The 20,816-nt window shown below is 45.1% G+C and overlaps 2 protein-coding genes across 2 annotated transcripts; one reads left to right on the top strand and one right to left on the bottom strand.

Annotated features, from left to right (window-relative positions):
• Positions 1-2,398: 2,398 nt before the first annotated feature.
• Positions 2,399-3,355, bottom strand: LOC113506015 (piggyBac transposable element-derived protein 3-like). Its single transcript, XM_026888877.1, has one exon. The coding sequence runs from the start codon at positions 3,353-3,355 to the stop codon at positions 2,399-2,401; it is 957 nt and encodes a 318-aa protein (XP_026744678.1).
• Positions 3,356-7,137: 3,782 nt separating this feature from the next.
• Positions 7,138-10,085, top strand: LOC113506067. The gene has a single exon (XM_026888926.1). It carries the CDS (start codon positions 8,450-8,452, stop codon positions 10,070-10,072), a length of 1,623 nt encoding a protein of 540 aa, XP_026744727.1. The 5' UTR covers positions 7,138-8,449; the 3' UTR covers positions 10,073-10,085.
• Positions 10,086-20,816: the final 10,731 nt, after the last annotated feature.

Below are 20,816 nucleotides of genomic sequence, written 5' to 3'. Positions count from 1 at the left end.
TTCTCTACTGATGCGTGAAAGGATTTCGACTTAGTAGTAGGTTTAACTTGTTTCGCGTTGCGGTTGCCATTCGTATCTATCATTTCTAAAGTCCTAAATCTGTACTCTAAAAAATTTCTCGTAATTCATCATTCATCATCATGACCTGCTGTTCCCATTGTTTGACAGATTCTGTGTCTAATTTTGAGACGACTTAGTAAACGACGGACACGTTGGCGTAACTAGATTCAGTCAGATAAGTCGACGTCGTATCCAACAAACTCCTAATTGCATTGGCTGACTCGGTTTGAATTTTCTTTATGCCAAATAAAGTCCTCATTATGGCATTGCAGTTATAACGCTTGTTATTGTATCGCCGAACTAGCTGCCGCCATGCTTCTTCATAATTTGCATCAGTCGTCGAAAAATTACTTAATAGGTTTAATGCTTCTCCCACAGATTAGTTTTGAGGTATTGTAATTTTTGTACCGACGAAAATTTCTTATTGTTATGTATTAATGATGAAAACATATCATAAAACGTTTGCCACTCTTCGTACTTACCCCCAAACGTAGGTAATTGTATGTGGGGTAATTTATTTATTTTATACTTCTTATACAAACAAGTACAATGGCGGACTTAATGCCAAAGGCATTCTCTACCAGTCAACCAAGAGGTGGTGCAGAGAAACGGGGAGTGGGTGTATAATCAGAAATAACACATATACACACAAATATATCTACCTATATATATAATAGACAGCTAATACATACAATTAGAGAAATGAAAGAGTTCGTACACTTCGGCGCTCCCGGATCGGCAGCCAGCGCAGTTGGGTACGGTAAACAGACACATGGTCGTATTTGCGAAGGTTAAAAATAAATCGAATGCAGTTATTCAGAAGTCTATCTAGTTTATTTAGGAGATCTGCATTCAGGTCTAAGTAGCACACGTCAGCACATAGTCAAGGATTGGAAAAATTAGGGTTTGCACAAGCACCAGTTTCGTTTTGGATGGGAGAAAGTTCTTTAGGCGTTAAAGATTTCGTAGCGTGCCAGTGACTCTCTGGGACACACTAGTGACCTGAGCTTGCCAACTCAGTGATGAGTCCATGAGCAGGCCAAGATTTTTGACAGTTTGGCTGACCCTTATAATTGAGCCATTGAATACGATGGGGGGAATGGCTAACTCCTCCAATAATCGATTGGCACTTAGAGGGGTTCACCACCAGACCAAACCTCTCAGACCAGTCCCGGACGTGATCAAGGTCTTCGTTGATCAAGTCTATAATCCTGGAAATGTCCCCCACACTGGCCAGCACGTAAAGCTGCAAGTCGTCAGCATATAGGTGATACGAACACTGAAGACCTTGAGTTATGAGATTAATGAAAATAGAAAAAAGTAAACGAGAAATTATGCCGCCTTGGGGAACACCGGAATTCAGCTCGCACCAATTCGACGAAGATTCACCGACGCGAACCGATTGCCGGCGACCCCGAAGATATGAAGAAAACCAGATCAGAGCCTCAGATGACATCATTAGGGTGTCTAGGATAGAGAGGAGAATATCATAACTCACGGTATTAAAGACGTTCGAGAAATCAACCACTACCGCGACAGTAGCCTTAGTATCCTCCATGCCCGCCCTAATATCGTAAGTAACTTTAAGAAGAGCGGACGTTGTGCTGTGACCAGGCCTAAAACCAGACTGGAGCGGGTTTAAAAGATGGTATCGCGAGATGTGCTGGTACAGTTGCTTATGGACACAAGCTTCCAACACTTTGGACAGGAATGGGAGTATGGAAATAAGACGAAAATGACTAGGCAGGGTAGGATTGGGGACTTTTGGTAAAGGAATGACGTACGCCATACGCCATTGTTCTGGAACTTGACCAGACCAGAGGGAAAAATTTATAATATGGGAGATCGGATTCTAGGATGGGAGTGATCATGCGACGGCTGATGGCGTCAGCCCCTACAGCGTTGGATTTGATGGAGAGGATAATCCTTTTGACGTCATCTTCGGCTACTGGTGAAAATGAAAAAGCTTGAATGTTAGGCCGGGTTAATGCAGACAGTTGTCTTAACCCATATATGCCCAGAAAGATTTAGATCTCCGATGTTTATGAATTTTGGATATTGTTGTCCCTAATGGTAGTTATTTAACTGAAAATTAGTTATTTTCAGGTTCAGTAACTGGAAGTACCTTTTTTTCAGTGGGTCGATATCGACCCCTTGGGCAAATATGGTCTAGCAATGTGATAAATATAAAGGTAAAATAAAACAAAATTTGTAGTATAATAAGAGCTTTTATTATTATTACTATAAGACTAAAAGAACAAATCAACAAAGTAGGAACGTTATTATTTGGCATCTAGTACTTACAGACAAAAATATCAATCAGGTCATTAGGGTAATATTAGGCATGGAATTTCTCAAAGCACTTGTCATGGAGATTGACTCCACACGATCGGCACATTTTTACAGTTTTATTTTTGCAGAATGCACATCTTCTTCGGGTCTGCGAAACCATGATCATATGGTTAGCTGCATGTCTACGCACGGATAACGGCACGTTCGATGTCACTTTCAAAGGGACTCCAGGATGAACTCTCGCAGTCCCATACTTCAATAGCAATGTTCTTGCAATCGAGCGTCTAAACTCCAGCGTATCGATGTTGGCTCCGTGTGATCTGGCCATCAAAGCGGAGTTATTGACTGTTACGTCAATTAGCCACGTCAGTAGAGACGTATACCATTTTTTCCCTCTTATGGCAATGCGATACACACCAATGTTGGCGTCTAACCTATCCACTCCGCCCATAAATCTGTTGTATTGGGCGACCACATTTGGCTGATCAATTTCTATTCTTCTTTTTACAGCTGCTGAATATCTCTTCGCTTTTTGAATAGGCTGGACGCCAAACTCATTTGATAACAGCGTCACCACATTATTATCGTTCCAGCGCACGGCACAAATGCTGTCATTCTGATCAAATCGATAATCGTAAAACCCTCTGGCTTTTTTTTTGAATGATTTGACATCCAGAAGTGGACATTTGTCCACTCTATTCTGCCGAACGGTTCCAGTGATTTTCACATTCTTAGTTTGTAGGCTACTCAGCAGCGAGGGCGACGTGAAAAAGTTATCGCAAAATACCGAAAACGCACAGTCAGGGTATACATTCTGCACAGCCTGTGTTAGTTTTGTGACTACGTGCTCGCCAAGTCCAGTTTCGCGTACTTCAGATCGTCCTTCATAGAGGTCTGCTTGTATGCAGTAACCCAGACGTGTAGCTGCCACCCATGCCTTGAAACCAAATCGTATTGGTTTGCCGTGTATATGCTGCTTGCATCCGTGACGACCAAAATACATAATCATAGACTCACCCATACTAATGTTTTTTTTCAATCGGAGCATATATCAAAAACTTTTCGTTCATCATGTTAAATAAAGGGCGTACTTTTGCCATTTTATCACCTGAGGGTAGATTGTTGTTATCGGCTACATGAAGATACCGAAAAATCTCCTCAAAACGATTACGCCGCATGGATTTACTGACAAGAACGTTATGCGTGTCTTCGTTCAATTCCCAGTACATTCGCCGTCTAGGCAGTGGGGCAAGTTTAAACAAGTTTAAAAATACCGTTAAATCTATGCTGGTAAAGAAAGCGTACTATGGAATTAGTGATTATATAAATGATAAGCACGCGTGGACTTAGTATTATCGCTGTACATGTGGTCTCCCTGGCGGTCTACTAGATCATTATCTTATTTTCCTTGTTATCTACTATTAGTTTAGCCTCAGCTCTATTCATAGAAGCTATGACATGCCTTGACATTCCTGTTAAGGATTTGATTAGGACTACATATTTGGATTATGTAAAATTATCATTAAATTATTATTGTTTTCCTTTTTTTTGTGAAATATGCTTTGTATATGTATCAATAGTGTAAACCTCAGCAAAACTTACTTCATTGTAACGTTATTTTATTTTTTTATTTTTTCTCCTCTGGAGGTCAGTTTTTATAGAAAATCATAATCATTTTGCTATTTGATACTTGTTTTGCTAATTTACGCTGTTTTTACAGACATTCATTTTAATGTAAAATGCTACTGTAAAAATTTATTTTGAAAAGAGTAACTTATGGAGTTTCTTGCCGGTTCTTCTCCATAAGAATGACACTTTGGAACCGTGCAACTAGAGTCAGTAATATAACGTTTTAAAAGTGCCTGAGATACGGCCTATTTGAAATAAAAACTTTTTGATTGATTGATTTGGGCGTAGCCAGTGAGAACAAGTATACCTATAAAACAGTAAATCTCCTCAGCCGATAGAGTGAAGGTCGTGTTAGGGTCTTTGCTGAAGGCATACATTACTGAATGCCGCACAATGTGTCTAATCACCTCCAGGTCGAAAAAAAGCTCAAAAAACTCTATAGGTTCACTTTCAGCCGATAGAGTTGTTACTGATCGTAGTGGCGGTGCTGACCACTCAACTTCTGACTGACGTAGGTCTTGTTTGATCCATTTTCTTGGATGAGGTTGAGCAGCACGTTGTCGCCTCGATGAGTAACTGCGACTAGTGGAGGGAGCGACTGGATTGACATCCAAACTTCCAAAGGTACCTCAATCGCAGGCTGCTCAACGTCTATGTTTTCTGTAACGTTGATTATGGATTCTTCATTGCCTTGCGTGTGTTGTATAATCATCTCAGCCGGGGCAAGAAGCTGATAGCGGTTAAAACTTGCAATATCATTGCAGTCTTCGTCCCCTGAGTCACCGTCAGATATAGCACCTCCACAAGGCGGGTCCAAGTATATGTCAACGCCAGAAAAATCATCATCATCGGCCAAATTCTCCAAGATATCAGCAATTTCGTTAGTTGAGAGTACGAGTCGTGACCTGAGAAATTGACCCTCTGGGCAAATATGATTCAGAGATCATATTTGCCCAGAGGGTCAATTTCGACCCTAACAAATTTTTGTTTCAATATCAACAAAAATGAATAGTCCTGAATAGATTTTATTAGTTACTCATATGCTAAATATATTCATTTTACTAATTTATCAACAATACATGCAACAGTTCAAGCAAATAAATAAATACTTACATTTTTGTCACAAAAGGTTCACAATTTTGGTCGAAAAAAACGTGTCGCAACTTGCATGCTAACTTTTCAACTGTGATTGTTTTAGTATGGTATAAGTACCCTGTTTACAACTTACGTAAGTCTTCAAATAACTCATAGATGGCGTTAAACTCCAATAATTATTGACAGTTTTTATTTAGGGCGCTTTAGTACCCAACGTGTACCCTTGGGTCGTTTTAGTGCTCTTGGGCATATATGTTAAAGTACTACTCATGGCTTGTTGGTCTATAGGGTAAGTGGTGGAGAAATGTGCATTTATGTCATCCAAGCCAAGAGGACAATCAGTTCATGATTGTCCAGGTTCCTCATCCTGCCAATGCCCAAAGAACCGAGGAACTTCCAGACATCGACAGGGGAGGAGGAAGATAAATTGTTGAGAATGTGCTGGCGTTTGGCGTTACGTATCACCTGGTTACACTTATTCCTTGCAGCTTTAAATAGGCGCCAGTTATTTGTACAACGCTCCCTCCTAAACCTGCGAAACAACCCATCCCGTCCCCCAACCTATCCTATCCCCTGGTCATCCAAGGAGCAGGCAGACGGTTGATTTTAACTTTGTGGACCGGGGCATGTATGTCGTACAAGTCCTTAATTAGCCTGCAAAAAATGTTGACTTTAGTATCGATGTTAGGTGCACTATACAAGTCGTCCCATTTTAGATGAGAAGCATCCCTATGCAATTTCTCCACATCCATACGGCCAAAAGAACGCAAGTGCAGTACCCTAGGACGGGGTTTAGGGGGTTTAAGGATGTACGAGAGGAAGATGAGGTCGTGGTGGGAAAAACCAGGGGCAGGATGTTGTCCGGAGGCTGAGACCAAGGAAGGACTCGCAGAAAGGATAAGGTCAAGCCAGGTATCATGTCCGTCAATGTTGTGGTGAGTGGCTTGAAGGGGAAGAACATGAAGACTTGAGGACCTTATAATTTCGAGGAGTTTACGGGAGCGAAGGGATTGTTCGGAAAGGAGGTCTGTGTTAAAATCGCCCATGACGATAACATGTGAATACTCGGACCCTATAGATTCCAGCACCGGTTCGATGCTGGAGAAATAGTCGACAGAGGACAGTAAACTACACCTTGGCTTGGATAAGCTTGGCCCCTTTGACAAAAACCTCAAGAAAGAGAAATTCGGAAGAAGCAGAGGAGCCCGGTGAGGTGGCGAGAATCTTAAAAGGAAACTATGTAGGTAGATAGCGACACCACCGCCCCTCTTCTCAACCCGATCATTCCTAATGAGAACGAAGCTAGGAAAAGGGTAAGTAGTTGAAAGAAGATGAGGTTATCAGGACGGCATGAACGCCAGAGTTTGAAAAAGTGTCAACGAGGTTACTGTAATGGCTTGGCACACTCTGCGCATTAATATGGCAGACATTAATAATTTGTTGTTGTGGTTGGCCTATGAAAGTATTTCGCAACGTCTCTCCTAAAGTCTCCGAAAAAGTAGAAGAGCTTTCATAAAACGAGGAACTGGCAGAATAAAATGAATCATCACCGGACGACATGTAAAATTTTAAAGAAAAAAATAAAATAAATAAAAATAATATGTATATATAAACTAAAAATAATGATATTTAAAGGGAAAAAAAATCTATAAAATAGGAAAAGAATTAAAAAAACAGTCACAAACTTTACGTCTCTGAGCACCACCCGCCAGCTAACACACATATTGATAGAACGAGGACACATAAAAATAAATAAAAATACATTATGAAACAATAAACAAGAAAACAACAGATAAACGAAATGCCGGACTATAAAAAGACATTTTATCAAATACTCTAATGTCAGTTTGACAGAATATTTGACAGTCTGTGACAATCAACAGACGTCAAGCTTACGTTAAGTTGGTCTAATTCACTAAGGTCCAAATGGTGAGCATTAGTGAGTACAATATGTGGGTACGCCGTATTTAAAATTGTCGTAAATTAATGTGAGTGAACGATAGAATAAGCAGCTTTACTTACAATTAAATGGAAGTTAAGAAGGATTACGTCACACACTAGGCCGTACACCGACACGAAAGAATTTGGCAAGTTCGGCTAGTTTTTGCGCTTGGAAGACAACCCTGCGCCCGCGCTCACGCCTCCACTCCGAGGACTGGATGATGTTTGACCGGCACCTTTAGGGTGTCTCGCCAACAGGGTGTCTAACGCAGCCATAGTAATGACCTTTTGGCGATCTCCATCGGCGACCTTAATTACGATGGTGCCATCTTGCGTCCAACAAGCTCGCATGCCGAAATGCTGCCGTGCTTTGGCGAAGATTGCTTGCCTGGGTTTCGTAAGGAATTCTCTTAATGCTACTGGTGACCCTCGCAGTTTTGATTTTGCATTCCAAACAGCATTCCTATCAGCAACATTAGAGAACCACACAAGTAATGGTCGGTGATGCTCTTCCCCGCGGGCTCCAATTATGTAGCAGGAATTTATTGAGGGTGACAGAGCCATCTTCTTGTGAAGGATATTGTTAATCACAGCCACATTGTCGAACTCTGCCTCCGCAGCCCCTTTGTGCTTGCACACTGGGGACTGTCTCCACAGCTCACCTTTGTGTTTGCGCATAGGGGGCTGGGGTGCCGGTCCCAAGCCCGGATAAAAGAGGAGGGCCCGCGTCCCTTTGGGGCACTCGGTCATTACTTATAATGGCTGACTGACACAATGGGACGCACCATATATAGGTTTATGTAATGCATCTCTTATAAGGAATATATATATTACCTATTACGTATATGTGTAAACAGTCTATGTAAGTTTATTCTACACCCACACACAAACCCCCCCACCTGAACCGCGTCTCATACGAGGATATGTTGGCGCGGGCCCGCTCATCACAACATTCCGTGATGTCGGGTAAGGTAAACATCCTCCCGCGTGTTTGTGCCGTGCGTGGAGACCCGTAAGGCAGGACGAAGGAAGCCTGGAGGTTGAGCTGAAGGACGGCCGGGTCAGACGTCGTCCGGAAGCAACACACCTCTTCGGTCTGGACTTCTGCTAAAACGGGAGGCCTGGGTCTAGCCACCCCAGGTCAATCGGCTGCGGCAACCCGTCAGAGGGCTGCCAGGCGAGGTTCCTGAACATGTGGAGGCGAGCGGTTCCGTCGCGATGGTAGGTTAGCGACTTTGGGTGGTTCTTACCCTCCACCCGAAGGTAATCGCGGCCGCGATCTCGACGGGGGACTGCGCCGTCTGCTGCATGGGAGGGGACCTATATCCTCGTAGTAATCCTGGCGTCTGGGTACGCTCGGTGCTCAGCGCCCCCTTTTGCGGGCTCCAAGGAGGGTGGGAAGCTACGAGGATGAACTCAATCTAAAGATCCCATGGATTGCAAAAGGGACAACGTAAAAAACATGCCGGCAGCGACTCACGCGCCGGTGAGGGATGTGACACCAACCAGTGAACATCCCTCCAACAACCTCCAACAGCAACAGAACCGACAGCCTGCTGCGCTCCTGTGCGCGCAGGCGAACAATGACCCGTTGGATCTGTCCAACCTCAGAGCTGCCATGCCGCCCTGCAACCGTCCTGCGGAAGCACTGTGGCAGGTGTTCGAGAGGAAGAGCAGATCTAAGAAGGACACGCTGGCCAGGCAGACCACACAGGCGCCGAGTACCTCCAGAAGGGAAGACCTCGAGAAACTCTCGAGAGGCCAGCGCAGACGAAGAGCGCGCGCTGAGCGGCTGCGCCGGCTTGAGGAGGCGGTCGCGGGGAGGGCACAGCCAGTGGTCCCCCGACCAATGGCCCCGGCGAGGTCAGCGATGGCCAAAGCCGCCCCGGCGTCTGAGCCGAACCAAGGCGCGGGACCCAGTTCCGCTGCCAGCGCGGGATTAAATTTTGCTGCAGGTGACGCGAAAGGCGTGGGGGCTTCTTGCGGCCGCCCCGGAGAGCCTGGCGTAGCAAGAACAACCCCGCGTGGAAAACGCGGGGGCAGACCAAGATGGGTGAGACTGGAGGAGGCCGCGCTGGAATCTCGACCGGCGAACGGGGGTAAGAGGGCTAGGCCCGACGACTCCCTGACGCCGCGAGAGAAAGATAAGCGCGCCAAATTCAACCGATCGTCCATAGGACCAGGGGCGGTCAACTACGCCGACGCGCTGAGATCTAACGACCTCTGCGTGGCCGTGCGGTATGACCCCCATCGCGCTATCACAGAGGAGCAGTACCAGCTCATCCAGGAGAAAATCATGGAGGAGTATGACGCGACTGTCTTCTCTAGCGACCCCACGGTGCGGACACCAGCGTTCAGAGGAAGAACCTTCCTCAGCGACGGCGTCATTAAGATGTGGTGCGAGGATGAGTTTGCCCTGGACTGGTTGCGTCGCACCGCAAGCAGGATGTCTTCGCCGCTGCCCGGCACCAAGCTGGTAGTATGCCGGCAGAAAGATATCCCCCAACGCATCAGGGGGGCGATCTACGTCCCCGACTTCACGGACGGCGACGTAGACCGCCTCCGCATCCGTCTGCATAAGACGAACGCCGACACCTACGATATCAACAGCTGGTGTCTATATAGCGCGCAGCGTACGCCCGGATGCGACGGGATCAGACTACTGCTGGGGATACCCACGCAGGAGGCCGAGATCCTGAAGCAAAAGGAGCGGCGCCTGCGCTACAAGCTGGGGTCAGTCTATGTGAAGTTCATAGACGACCGGGACACGGATGACGCCAAGGGGGAGAAGGCGCCCGTCACCAACGCGACGAGCAACGAGCCCCTTAACCTCGCCTCCAGCGAGGCCACAGGAGCTCCAAAAAAAGCGGCCACCAGCGTCCTGCGACACCCGGGTCCATCCGTGGATCGGGAGATGTCCGCAGACCCGCCAGCCCGACCCCGGGAATCCACCCCGGAGGCCGTCGACTGGTGGAGACGCATAGAAAACGAGGCGAGGGAGGAGATGCTGCTGGGTAGCGATGGACTCGACAGCTCCCCGACCAACCCCCGTTAAAGCCATCCAGGCCAACCTCCAGCACAGCCGGACTGCATCGGCCATGTTGTGCAGGCAGCTGGAGGGCTCTACGGAGACCATAGCCAAGAGCCGTGGATTAGGAAGGGCAGGATCTGTGGTCTCACTAACACAGGACACAAACTGATCGTCAACAGCACCGTAAGTAATCCACGTACGTGCCTACTTGTACCAAAACACTACAATGCAATAATCATGACTGAGTTCTGTTCCAGGGATCTCACGGCTGTGAGGCTCCTAGTAGACCCTTCCAATAGCCTACCGAGTGTCGTAATAGCATCTGCCTACCTGCCGGGCGACGAGGACACACCGACGGCTTCGATGGTCGCACTAATCACCCGGTGCGAAGAGGAAGGTTTGGAACTCATCATCTCAGCGGACTGCAACGCGCACCACGTCATCTGGGGCATGGATAAGTCGAACGCGAGAGGTGAGGAACTCATGAACTATCTTTTTTCCACTAACCTTAATATCCTCAACAGGGGCTCAAAGGGGACCTTTGTAACCTCAAGAGCACAAACAATAATCGACATCACCCTAACCACTGAACGGATATCTCAGCACGTGTCAAACTGGCACGTGTCTGAGGATTTAACCTGTTCGGACCACAGGTGGATTCGATACCAGCTAGAAATGGCCATCGCTCCTGCAAAACCAAGACGAAACCCCCGGAAGACAAACCGCAACAAGTTCAGAAGCCTAACGGCGGAAGGTCTGAGGGAGGTAGACGCCAAAATCCACCACGGCACCACTGCAGATATCGAGAAACATGTGGAACAAGTGACGCATCTCTTGAATAACTGCTTTGAGAAAGCCTGTCCTTCAACACTACCCCAGGTCAAACCGAGAGGTGCGAACCAATGGTGGGGACCTGAGCTAGACAAACTCCGTCACAGGACAAGACAACTGTTCAATAGAGCAATGAACACCAGATACCAAGAGGACTGGGAGCTCTACAAGGAAGCCCAGCGACTTTAAAGAGGCGAATCCGACTCAGGAAGGCAGAAGCCTGGAGACGTTTCTGCGAAGATATATCAAGCAACAACCAAGCAGTCAAGGTCAAAAAGATCCTGTCATGCGAACCTGAGCGTAACATAGGGTCCCTTAAAAAACCTGACGGGGAATACACCAGAACCGACGATGAAACATGCGAACTGTTACTCCAAACCCACTTCCCGGGATGTATAATCACCACGGAAAAAGGATGGCTGGGAACGGAGACACACGTGCCGCAGGCGTCGGACTGGAGCACCGCCCAGAGAATCGTCGACGAGGACAAAGTCAGATGGGCCATCAACACCTTCCTCCCCTTCAAAACAGCGGGCCTAGATGGGATATTCCCGGGCCTGCTTAAATGGTGCGACGAGGGGCTGATAGAACATCTAGTAGGTATCTACAGAGCCTGTCTGGCCTTCCGGTACACCCCGCAAAAGTGGAGAGAAGTGAAAGTAGTATTCATACCGAAACCTGGCAAGAGTGACTACACGCAACCGAAGTCCTATAGACCAATAAGCCTGACGTCCTTCCTTTTGAAGACGATGGAAAGGCTCTGCGATAGGGACATTAGGTCAAATGCGCTACTACAACGTGCGCTTCATCCCAACCAACACGCCTACAGCGCGGGCAAAGCAACAGAATCTGCACTACACAGTGTGGTCAGCACAATCGAAAGGGATTTATCAGCAAAGCAGTCGACCCTAGGAGTTTTCATAGACATAGAGGGAGCCTTTGACAAAACTAATTTCACGAGCATTGCAATGGCTCTAGTACGACATGGCATTGATCCAACGGTAGCCGGATGGATAGATGACATGCTCAGGAACAGGGCCATACAACTCACCGTAAACGGTGCAACCAGAGCCATGGTGGCGAGGGGCTGCCCTCAAGGGGGGGTCCTTTCGCCGCTTCTGTGGAACCTGGTGGTTGATGAGCTCATCACAAGGCTCAACACACAACGGCATTTTACGGTGGGATATGCAGACGACATCACTATTCTAATCAGCGGACCCTGTGAGAGCACTTTGTGCAATCTTATGAGCTCTGCTCTAAGGACGGTCGAAAAACGAGCTTTCCGTGAATCCGACTAAGACGGAGCTCATACTATTCACAAACAAACGCAAAATACCAAGACTAAAACTACCAAAACTATTTAACACCGAACTTTGTTTAACCAGTGACGTCAAATATCTGGGAGTGACCCTGGACAACAAACTGTTATGGAACAAACATGTAGAACAAAAACTCAACAAAGCCTGTATCACCTTCTGGCAATGTAAAAGACTAATGGGAAAAAAATGGGGCCTCTCACCCAAGATTACCCTATGGTTGTACACAGCCGTAATCAGGCCAATCATCACATATGGAGCGGTAGTATGGTGGCCCAGAACCAAACTAAGTACCGCCATTGACAAACTACAAAGCTTCCAGAGACTAGCATGCTGCGCCGTCACGGGATGTATGAGAACAACACCAACAGCGGCTCTGGAGGTGCTGCTTGGACTGCCGCCGCTGGACCTCTTCATACAACAAGAGGCAGCGGTAGCTGCTACAAGACTAAAACACTCGGGACTGTGGCGCGCACAATCGAGAGGTCATGGTGACATATGGCACAAAAGCCTTGAGTCCATACCAATGCTGAATGCACCATGTGACCGAATACCTAGGGTGTATGTCTTCAACAAAGCATACACAATACAAACGACAGAAAACGAACAAGATTCCTCGGGAACACACGAGGTACGCGTCTACACAGATGGCTCAAAGACGGACTCAAGCACAGGCGCAGGAGTATTCTCAATGGACCTGAACATCAACATATCAATACCTCTGGGTGCAGACAACTCGATCTTCCAATGCGAGTGTGTAGCCATCACCCAGGCGGCCAGAGCTATAGAAAGGAGAGGGGTCCAGGACCAAGCCATCAGGATTCTCTCCGACAGCATGGCGGTTCTTAAGGCACTGGACAACTACATCATCACGTCGTCGCTGATACAAGAGTGCCACCAAGCTCTCGAGCGCATTGCTGTGGGCAACACGGTGACCCTGCAATAGATAAAAGGCCACAGCGGATCTCTAGGAAACGACGCTGCTGATCAGCTGGCGAGGAGGGGATCGGACACGCGGATTTTTGGCCCCCGGCCATATCTGCCTGTCCCCTTAGGCCAAGTCAGGTCATGGTTAAGGCGACAGACTACTAACAACCACAACGACCGCTGGGCCACGGTAAACGGCTGCAGACAGTCAAGGGAAGCGGTCCCTATCCGCTCACCAAGACTGTCTCGCAGCCTGATTGGGCTAAAGCGAGTCGACTTACGAATAGTGGTGGGCTCGCTGACCGGGCACATTCCACTAAATAAACACCTTTTCACCATCAATGTTACAGATAGTCCACTATGTAGAGGCTGTCTTCAACATGAAGAATCAGCGGCACACGTGCTCCTGGAGTGCACGTGGGTCGCGGAATGCCGGGCAGGGATCCTCGGTTCACCGAGCTCCGTCACAGAAGCCTGCGAACGTCCCAGGAGACTTCTGCGCTTCTGGAGGGAGTTGGGATGGCTGGACTGACAGCCTCCCAAAGCCACCTGACGCACAATGGGCCGACTTGGAGCCTACGTGCGGAAAAAGGAGCCCATCACCAGTAACCACCAGTAACCAGACACATAAAAATAAATAAAAATACATTATGAAACAATAAACAAGAAAACAACAGATAAACGAAATGCCGGACTATAAAAAGACGTTTTATCAAATACTCTAATGTCAGTTTGACAGAATATTTGACAGTCTGTGACAATCAACAGACGTCAAGCTTACGTTAAGTTGTTCTAATTCACTAAGGTCCAAATGGTGAGCATTAGTGAGTACAATATGTGGGTACGCCGTATTTAAAATTGTCGTAAATTAATGTGAGTGAACGATAGAATAAGCAGCTTTACTTACAATTAAATGGAAGTTAAGAAGGATTACGTCACACACTAGGCCGTACACCGACACGAAAGAATTTGGCAAGTTCGGCTAGTTTTTGCGCTTGGAAGACAACCCTGCGCCCGCGCTCACGCCTCCACTCCGAGGACTGGATGATGTTTGACCGGCACCTTTAGGGTGTCTCGCCAACAGGGTGTCTAACGCAGCCATAGTAATGACCTTTTGGCGATCTCCATCGGCGACCTTAATTACGATGGTGCCATCTTGCGTCCAACAAGCTCGCATGCCGAAATGCTGCCGTGCTTTGGCGAAGATTGCTTGCCTGGGTTTCGTAAGGAATTCTCTTAATGCTACTGGTGACCCTCGCAGTTTTGATTTTGCATTCCAAACAGCATTCCTATCAGCAACATTAGAGAACCACACAAGTAATGGTCGGTGATGCTCTTCCCCGCGGGCTCCAATTATGTAGCAGGAATTTATTGAGGGTGACAGAGCCATCTTCTTGTGAAGGATATTGTTAATCACAGCCACATTGTCCTGTTCTTCAGTTTCCTCCACTTCCAAGAAAAGAAGAGCCTTCCTACGGTGCCTTGTTTCAATGGAGTCAACTGGGTGGGCACACTCGCGAATTTGCTGACGCAGCAGACTAAGCATGTTAAACATCAACTCCCTAAATGTTCGAAATTCCTCAGCCACTTTGGCCACAGTGTCTTTTGCTGCGCTGGTGGTAAGTTGTGCTTCCAGCCATTCTTTTGTTGAAGGTATCCTCAAGCCTGAGCTGGACTGACTGAATGCCACTGAGCTGAGACATTTCGTTGAAGATTCCGGTAGTAGTAGTGCAAGTGTATACTGGTGGGTGGTGTCTTTAAGTATCACTTCATGTAGGGTGATACCAACAGTGGCACTGATATAATGTAACTTAAAAAGCACAAAACTGTTAATGTTATTTATTAAAATGCGTCCAAACTATTTTATTTTAAATATTGAAGAATTTCCAAAAAAAATTATGTGTACACTAGTTTACACCCACCCACAAAAAAAAAGAAAAATAATTTCACATCACTGCAATTATTATTCGCACTGTTGGAAACTGCCGGTTTAGGTAATTCAGAACGATGCGGTAGAAACTGTTGCAAAGCTTCTAGTAAACTCGATTTGTATTGGACATACAACTCCTCAAAAGTCTCAGATTTTTCTTGAGTGAAGTATGTATCCGTCTTCTGTTTCGCTTTTGCAACTATCTCCCGATGACCGTTTTTAAAATCTTTAAATAACTGTTCTAATATATCCAGTCTCGTTTTTAAGTGTTGTCTTTTAATTCGATCCTTCGGAGTTTTCTTGAAATTGCGTTCCGCTTTCGTTAAATTAACTAACAACTCATCTTGTATGGAAAAAAGTGCCTCCATTGTTGTAACAATAGGCTCAATTAGCTATCACTGCACACAACCCTCAGCTCAGTCACTATTTGGTTAGAAGTTCAACGTTTAGTAACAGTTTCTTTATATTAAAACTCGTTTGTCACTCACTCAATGTCCAGTTATTTATATTTGCACCAAGTCACATACCTTGTTAACTAGTATCAGTTTATAGTACTCAATTCCACATAAATAACTCGTTTCTCGTTTTAAAATTGTTCAATGATTTGCACATTAGCGATTAGCAAAACACGTGTCGCCGGACGACTCCTTATCGCACTCAGGTAATATTCTTTTGTTCTCACGGGTCGGCCGGGCACGATGCTCATTAACGTTGTCCGGTTCGATTATGGACCAAAATGTTTAATGGATAGGGTTGACTTTTGTGGTGCAGTGATTTTTAAAGAAAACAACGTGTGGTCAACTCAACGGTATATTTGCAACTAACTTCAACATAGTTTTTAGTGGACTGTATTAGATATAAGTACATGTATAGATAGCCATACTCATTAAGCTTATCCATAGAAACGAACTAATTATTAAACTATTTGGTCAAACCCTGACCGGATTATAAGCGATCGTGGTAGTTGCTTTACTTCCCACGCGTTCAGAAAATTCTGTTTAGGAAGGGGTATCAAGCATGTATTGAACGCGGTGGCGAGCCCAAGTTCGAATGGTCAAGTAGAACGATACAATCGTACCATCTTGGACTCGCTAACTGCACAGAACCTCAGGGATGATGAAAAGAACTGGGATATGCAACTCGGGAAAATTCAGTGGGGACTTAATAACACTTTGCAAAAGACAATAGGCAGGACTCCCGCCGAAGTAATGTTTGGTACTATATAATGAACAGTGAGAGTAACCCGGCATTAAATGAAGTAGCGAATTTAAGTAGTAAATCTTGTGATCTATCGTCCTTACGTGACGAAGTTAAGAGTAAAATAGATAGAGAGCAAGAAAAACAAACAATATTATGACAAAGGACGCAGACCAGCTCGAATTTATAAAAATGGGGAGCAAGTTAAAATAGTAAAAACTACGTTTCAGAATGATGGTAAAAGTACTAAGCTTTTGCCCTCATACGAAGGTCCTTTTAGGGTAATAAAAGTAATGGGTAATGACCGATATAAAGTAGCTCCAATACCTGGCTTTGAGGGAATGAAGAACAGGCGGAAAACTACGGTGGCATCTGATCGAATGAAACCATGGATACATGTAGCTTCTTTAGAGTTGGAAAATGACGACGCTGATATCATGTAAAATGACAGTAACTCATCCGATGTAGATGAACAGATACAGTTTAGTTAGCATGTAAGAATAATTGCTACATGAAGCAAGCGATTACTGATGATCTATGGAATTATATGAGTTGATTGGAATGATATTCTGCAAATTATTTTGTGTCTTTCAGGTCAAATCACGATACTACGTGAGCGAGCGAGTTCGTGACTTGACCTTTCTGACTTTCTTAGCCAAACTTAGAGATATGGGTACGAGACTTCGTGAGCGAGCGAGTTCGTAACCGTATGTAATAACTGTTTACAATACATGTAAAATAAATAAATATATTTATAAATTAATAAATAAATAAATATCTGTATAAATATACATATTTATAAATTAATAAATTTATTTAACATTTAATTTATACTTTAATCTCTACAACAAAAGCTTAAGTATCATACATTTAATTTATGAACTTAATTATTTATACTAAGTATTCTAAGTTTGTTAAAGTTGAGATATTTTTCATTTTTTTTTATATATAATGTATTGTATGTATTCATTTTTATTCTCTGTCTTTTGTGTTCTCATGAGATGTTGAAATGTGATTAGTTTTGCCACTTATCAATGTGCCGAGTGTAAGGTTTTCAACTGAGGCGTGTATGGGGACAAACACGTTATCAGGATGGTCGAGTGTAAGGTTTCTTTGATTTGTTTATAAATAATTAACATGTAATAAGATGATATATAAATTAAAAAGAAAGTTATTTAATATGGAATTATTAAAAGGAGTGAATTGGTTTTAACCTTAATGCGCGGGTAGTTGGATGTTGGGGCGAGTGGGGATTGACAGCGCGGCGGATTGACTCGGGGCATAGGTGGATGAGTGCTAACAAAGCACTCCTAATCGATAGGAATACGAGCGACGCGAGTCGCAGAACGAGTGATTAACCCTGTCCGGGTGCGAACATCGACCACCCTCACACGCTCGTCTGGTCCCGGATACACTGCTTCGATCCGGCCCTCCATCCACATACCTCTTGGAGCATTGGGGTCTACAACCACAAGTAAATCATGAACCTGAAGCGGCCTTTGCTCTTCGGTCCACTTTCCTCTGGGAATCAGTTGGGGTAACATCTCCTTCACCCACCTCGACCAATACATATCTGCCAACCGTTGGGATATGCGCCATTGCTTTCTTAGAAATAGATCGCTGTCATGGTGTTCCCCTTACACTGGCAGATTGGATGAAGATCCCAGAAGAAAGTGGTTCGGAGTCAGCGCCTCTTCAGTTCCTGGCTCCACGCTAACATGAATGGACGACCGTTCACCAGTTGTTCGACTTCAGCCAGCAGGGTAAATAATACTTCTTCACGAGGCGCACGCTCTTTTAAAACCACTTTTAATGAACCCTTCACCGTTCGTATGAGGCGTTCCCACGCCCCACCCCAGTGTGGACTGGAAGGCGGAATAAACGTCCACGTAGTGCCATAATTGACTGCTTGTGATTTCAAGAAGTCTTGGTTCAGTCCTTGTACTGATTGTCGCAGTTCATTATCAGCGCCCCGTAGATTCGTTCCATTATCCGAATATAGGTGCAAGGGCCACCCACGCCTTGAAGCCATTCTTCGGAGAGCCATTATCAGAGAGTCTGATGTCAAACTACAAACGAGTTCAATGTGTATGGCTCTCACAGTAAGGCATGTGAAGAGAACTGCATATCTTTTCTCTTTTCGTCTCCCAACACTGACGTCCATTGGGCCGAACAAATCGAGTCCGCAGAATGTGAATGCCCGTTGATGATGAGCTAGCCTTTGCATCTGGCAGGTCTCCCATTCTGGGTGGTCTAGGTTGTGCCTTTCGTACTCGACAGAACATACATTCCGAAGCAACTCGTTTCACAGTTGGGCGAATGTGCAAAATCCAATACTTTTGCTTTAATTCATTCACGACTGTTTCGTGATTACCATGAGCAGCTCGTTTGTGAAAGTGAAAAACTAATAAGCGAGAGATGTGATGACGTCCATCGAGAATTACAGGGTGCTTCACGTCCACGGGAACATCACGAACAGCATCAATGCGACCGCCGACACGCAGGACGCCGTACTTATCGAGAAATGGTGATAAGGGAAGTATTCTACTTTTTTTATCTAATATGTTTTTCTTTTTCAGGCTTTCTACATCGTTACTGAAGCTCTGCGCCTGTGCGTATCTGATTAATAGTCTCTCAGCTCTCATCATAAGTTTTTTATCAATGAATGATAATATAATACATGTAGATTTAACTAGACGCAACCAGGAGGAAAATTTAAGCGGATCAGGAATAACAGGTAAGTTTTCTATAGTTGCATGAAGTAACAAAGTGCATTCTAATTCCGTTTTATTCACTTCAGGTGCTTCAAAATTCTTCGGCCATGAAGACTCGTCGCTGAGCAGGAAGGCAGGTCCATAAAACCAGTCGTTTTCAAAGACAGTAAAGTCACACATTTCCCGTGTAGCGACGTCTGCGACATTCAGCTTTGTTTGTACGTAGCGCCATTCACTAATCGTTGTTAATTCATCGATCTCTCCTAATCGGTGAGCAATAAAAGATTTATAAGTGCGTGCATCATTCCTAATCCAGTGCAATACAGTGCTGGAGTCGCACCAAAAATATCTTTTTTAGGGTTTCATATTTTGTTCCTTTTTAATCGTGTCAGCCAGCCGAGCAGCGAGAAGTGCAGCTTGTAATTCCAAACGTGGCACTGACATGTGTTTCAAAAGCGCAACTCTGCACTTGCTTGATATAAATGCCGTGCGTACACCATTATCTTCCCAGCGCCAGTACGCTACTGCACACATCGCTTGAGTTGAAACATCGCAGAATATATGTAGCTGTAAGTTTGTAATACAAACTTATACAAACTTTGTATAACCGTTTCTAGTCGAGCGCTTATCAATTAATGACTCAGACATCACAGGACTCGGCGACGCGAACGGCAACGGCAGCGCGGGCGGCGCATGCGGCGCGAGCCGGGGAGGCAGCGGCGGCGGCGGCGGCGGCGGTGGGGACAGTGAAATCGCAACGCTATTCTCATCCTTCATCATATTTCTTCTAATGGAGTTTTGATAATAACGCGGCAAACGTAATCTACCAATATTCTTCAAAATCCCTAACCATTCGATCCATTTAGTAAAAATGTTATCAGGTATGACGTCATCCCACTTGACGTCACATCGCCATGTGTTTTGTAGCATTATCTCCGCTTTTATCGTGAAAGGTGCTAAGAACCCATAAACATCGAATATCGACATAACAACCCTTAACATTTCCCGTTTCGTGGGTCTCGCCGAGCCATTAATGATGTTGGTAGGAATCCTTTTAAAAGAAACGTCAAACCCTAAACTATCTTCTGTAGGAAACCAAATCAGACCAAGGGTACGTTCACCTTCATCTTCCTCACCAATGCTGAACTTCACAGCTGAATTACCAAGCGCTTCCTTAGGTAAACAAGACAAAACAGATGGGTAATTACTAGTCCAATTCCTTATTTCAAAACCACCTTGCTTATGAATGTAAACAATATCATTAACGAGTTGAATAGCGGACCGTTCGTTATCTATACTATCTATATAGTCGTCGGCGTAGTGTTGTTTACATATTGCATGAACCGCGGCCGGCTTACTTGACTGAAATCTAAGCGCGTTTTTATTCTTGATAAACTGTGCGATGAAAGGGGAACAATTTGCGCCGAAGATGAGTGACGTCATCACAAACGTTTTTACAGGATCAGCAGAACTGTCAAGCCATACAAATCTCAGGGCATCTTGATCTTCACGAATAATTTTCACTCGAAGGAATTGATCTTTAATATCAGCTGATATGGCTATATTATTTTCCCTGAAACGTAACGTTATTCGTACAAAGACATCAATAGATCTGGACCCTTTAACAAAAAATCGTTGAGACAAACACCATGGCTTCGGGCAGCAGCGTCAAACACAAGCCGCAACTTCTTTTTATTAGGATTATCTACGCCGAAGTGAGGAAGATACCACGTTCTCGGGGACGGCTTAGGCGTAGTGAGTTCCTGGGCGAAATCGTTTTCGAAAAGATGATGAACTCTTTCAACGTACCTGGTGACGAATTCTTTGTTGCTTTTCATCTTACGTTCCACATT

The sequence above is a fragment of the Trichoplusia ni genome, chromosome 28, assembly GCF_003590095.1.
Source record: "Trichoplusia ni isolate ovarian cell line Hi5 chromosome 28, tn1, whole genome shotgun sequence".
Lineage (NCBI taxonomy): Eukaryota > Metazoa > Arthropoda > Insecta > Lepidoptera > Noctuidae > Trichoplusia > Trichoplusia ni.
This window is presented reverse-complemented; position numbering and strand designations above follow the sequence as displayed.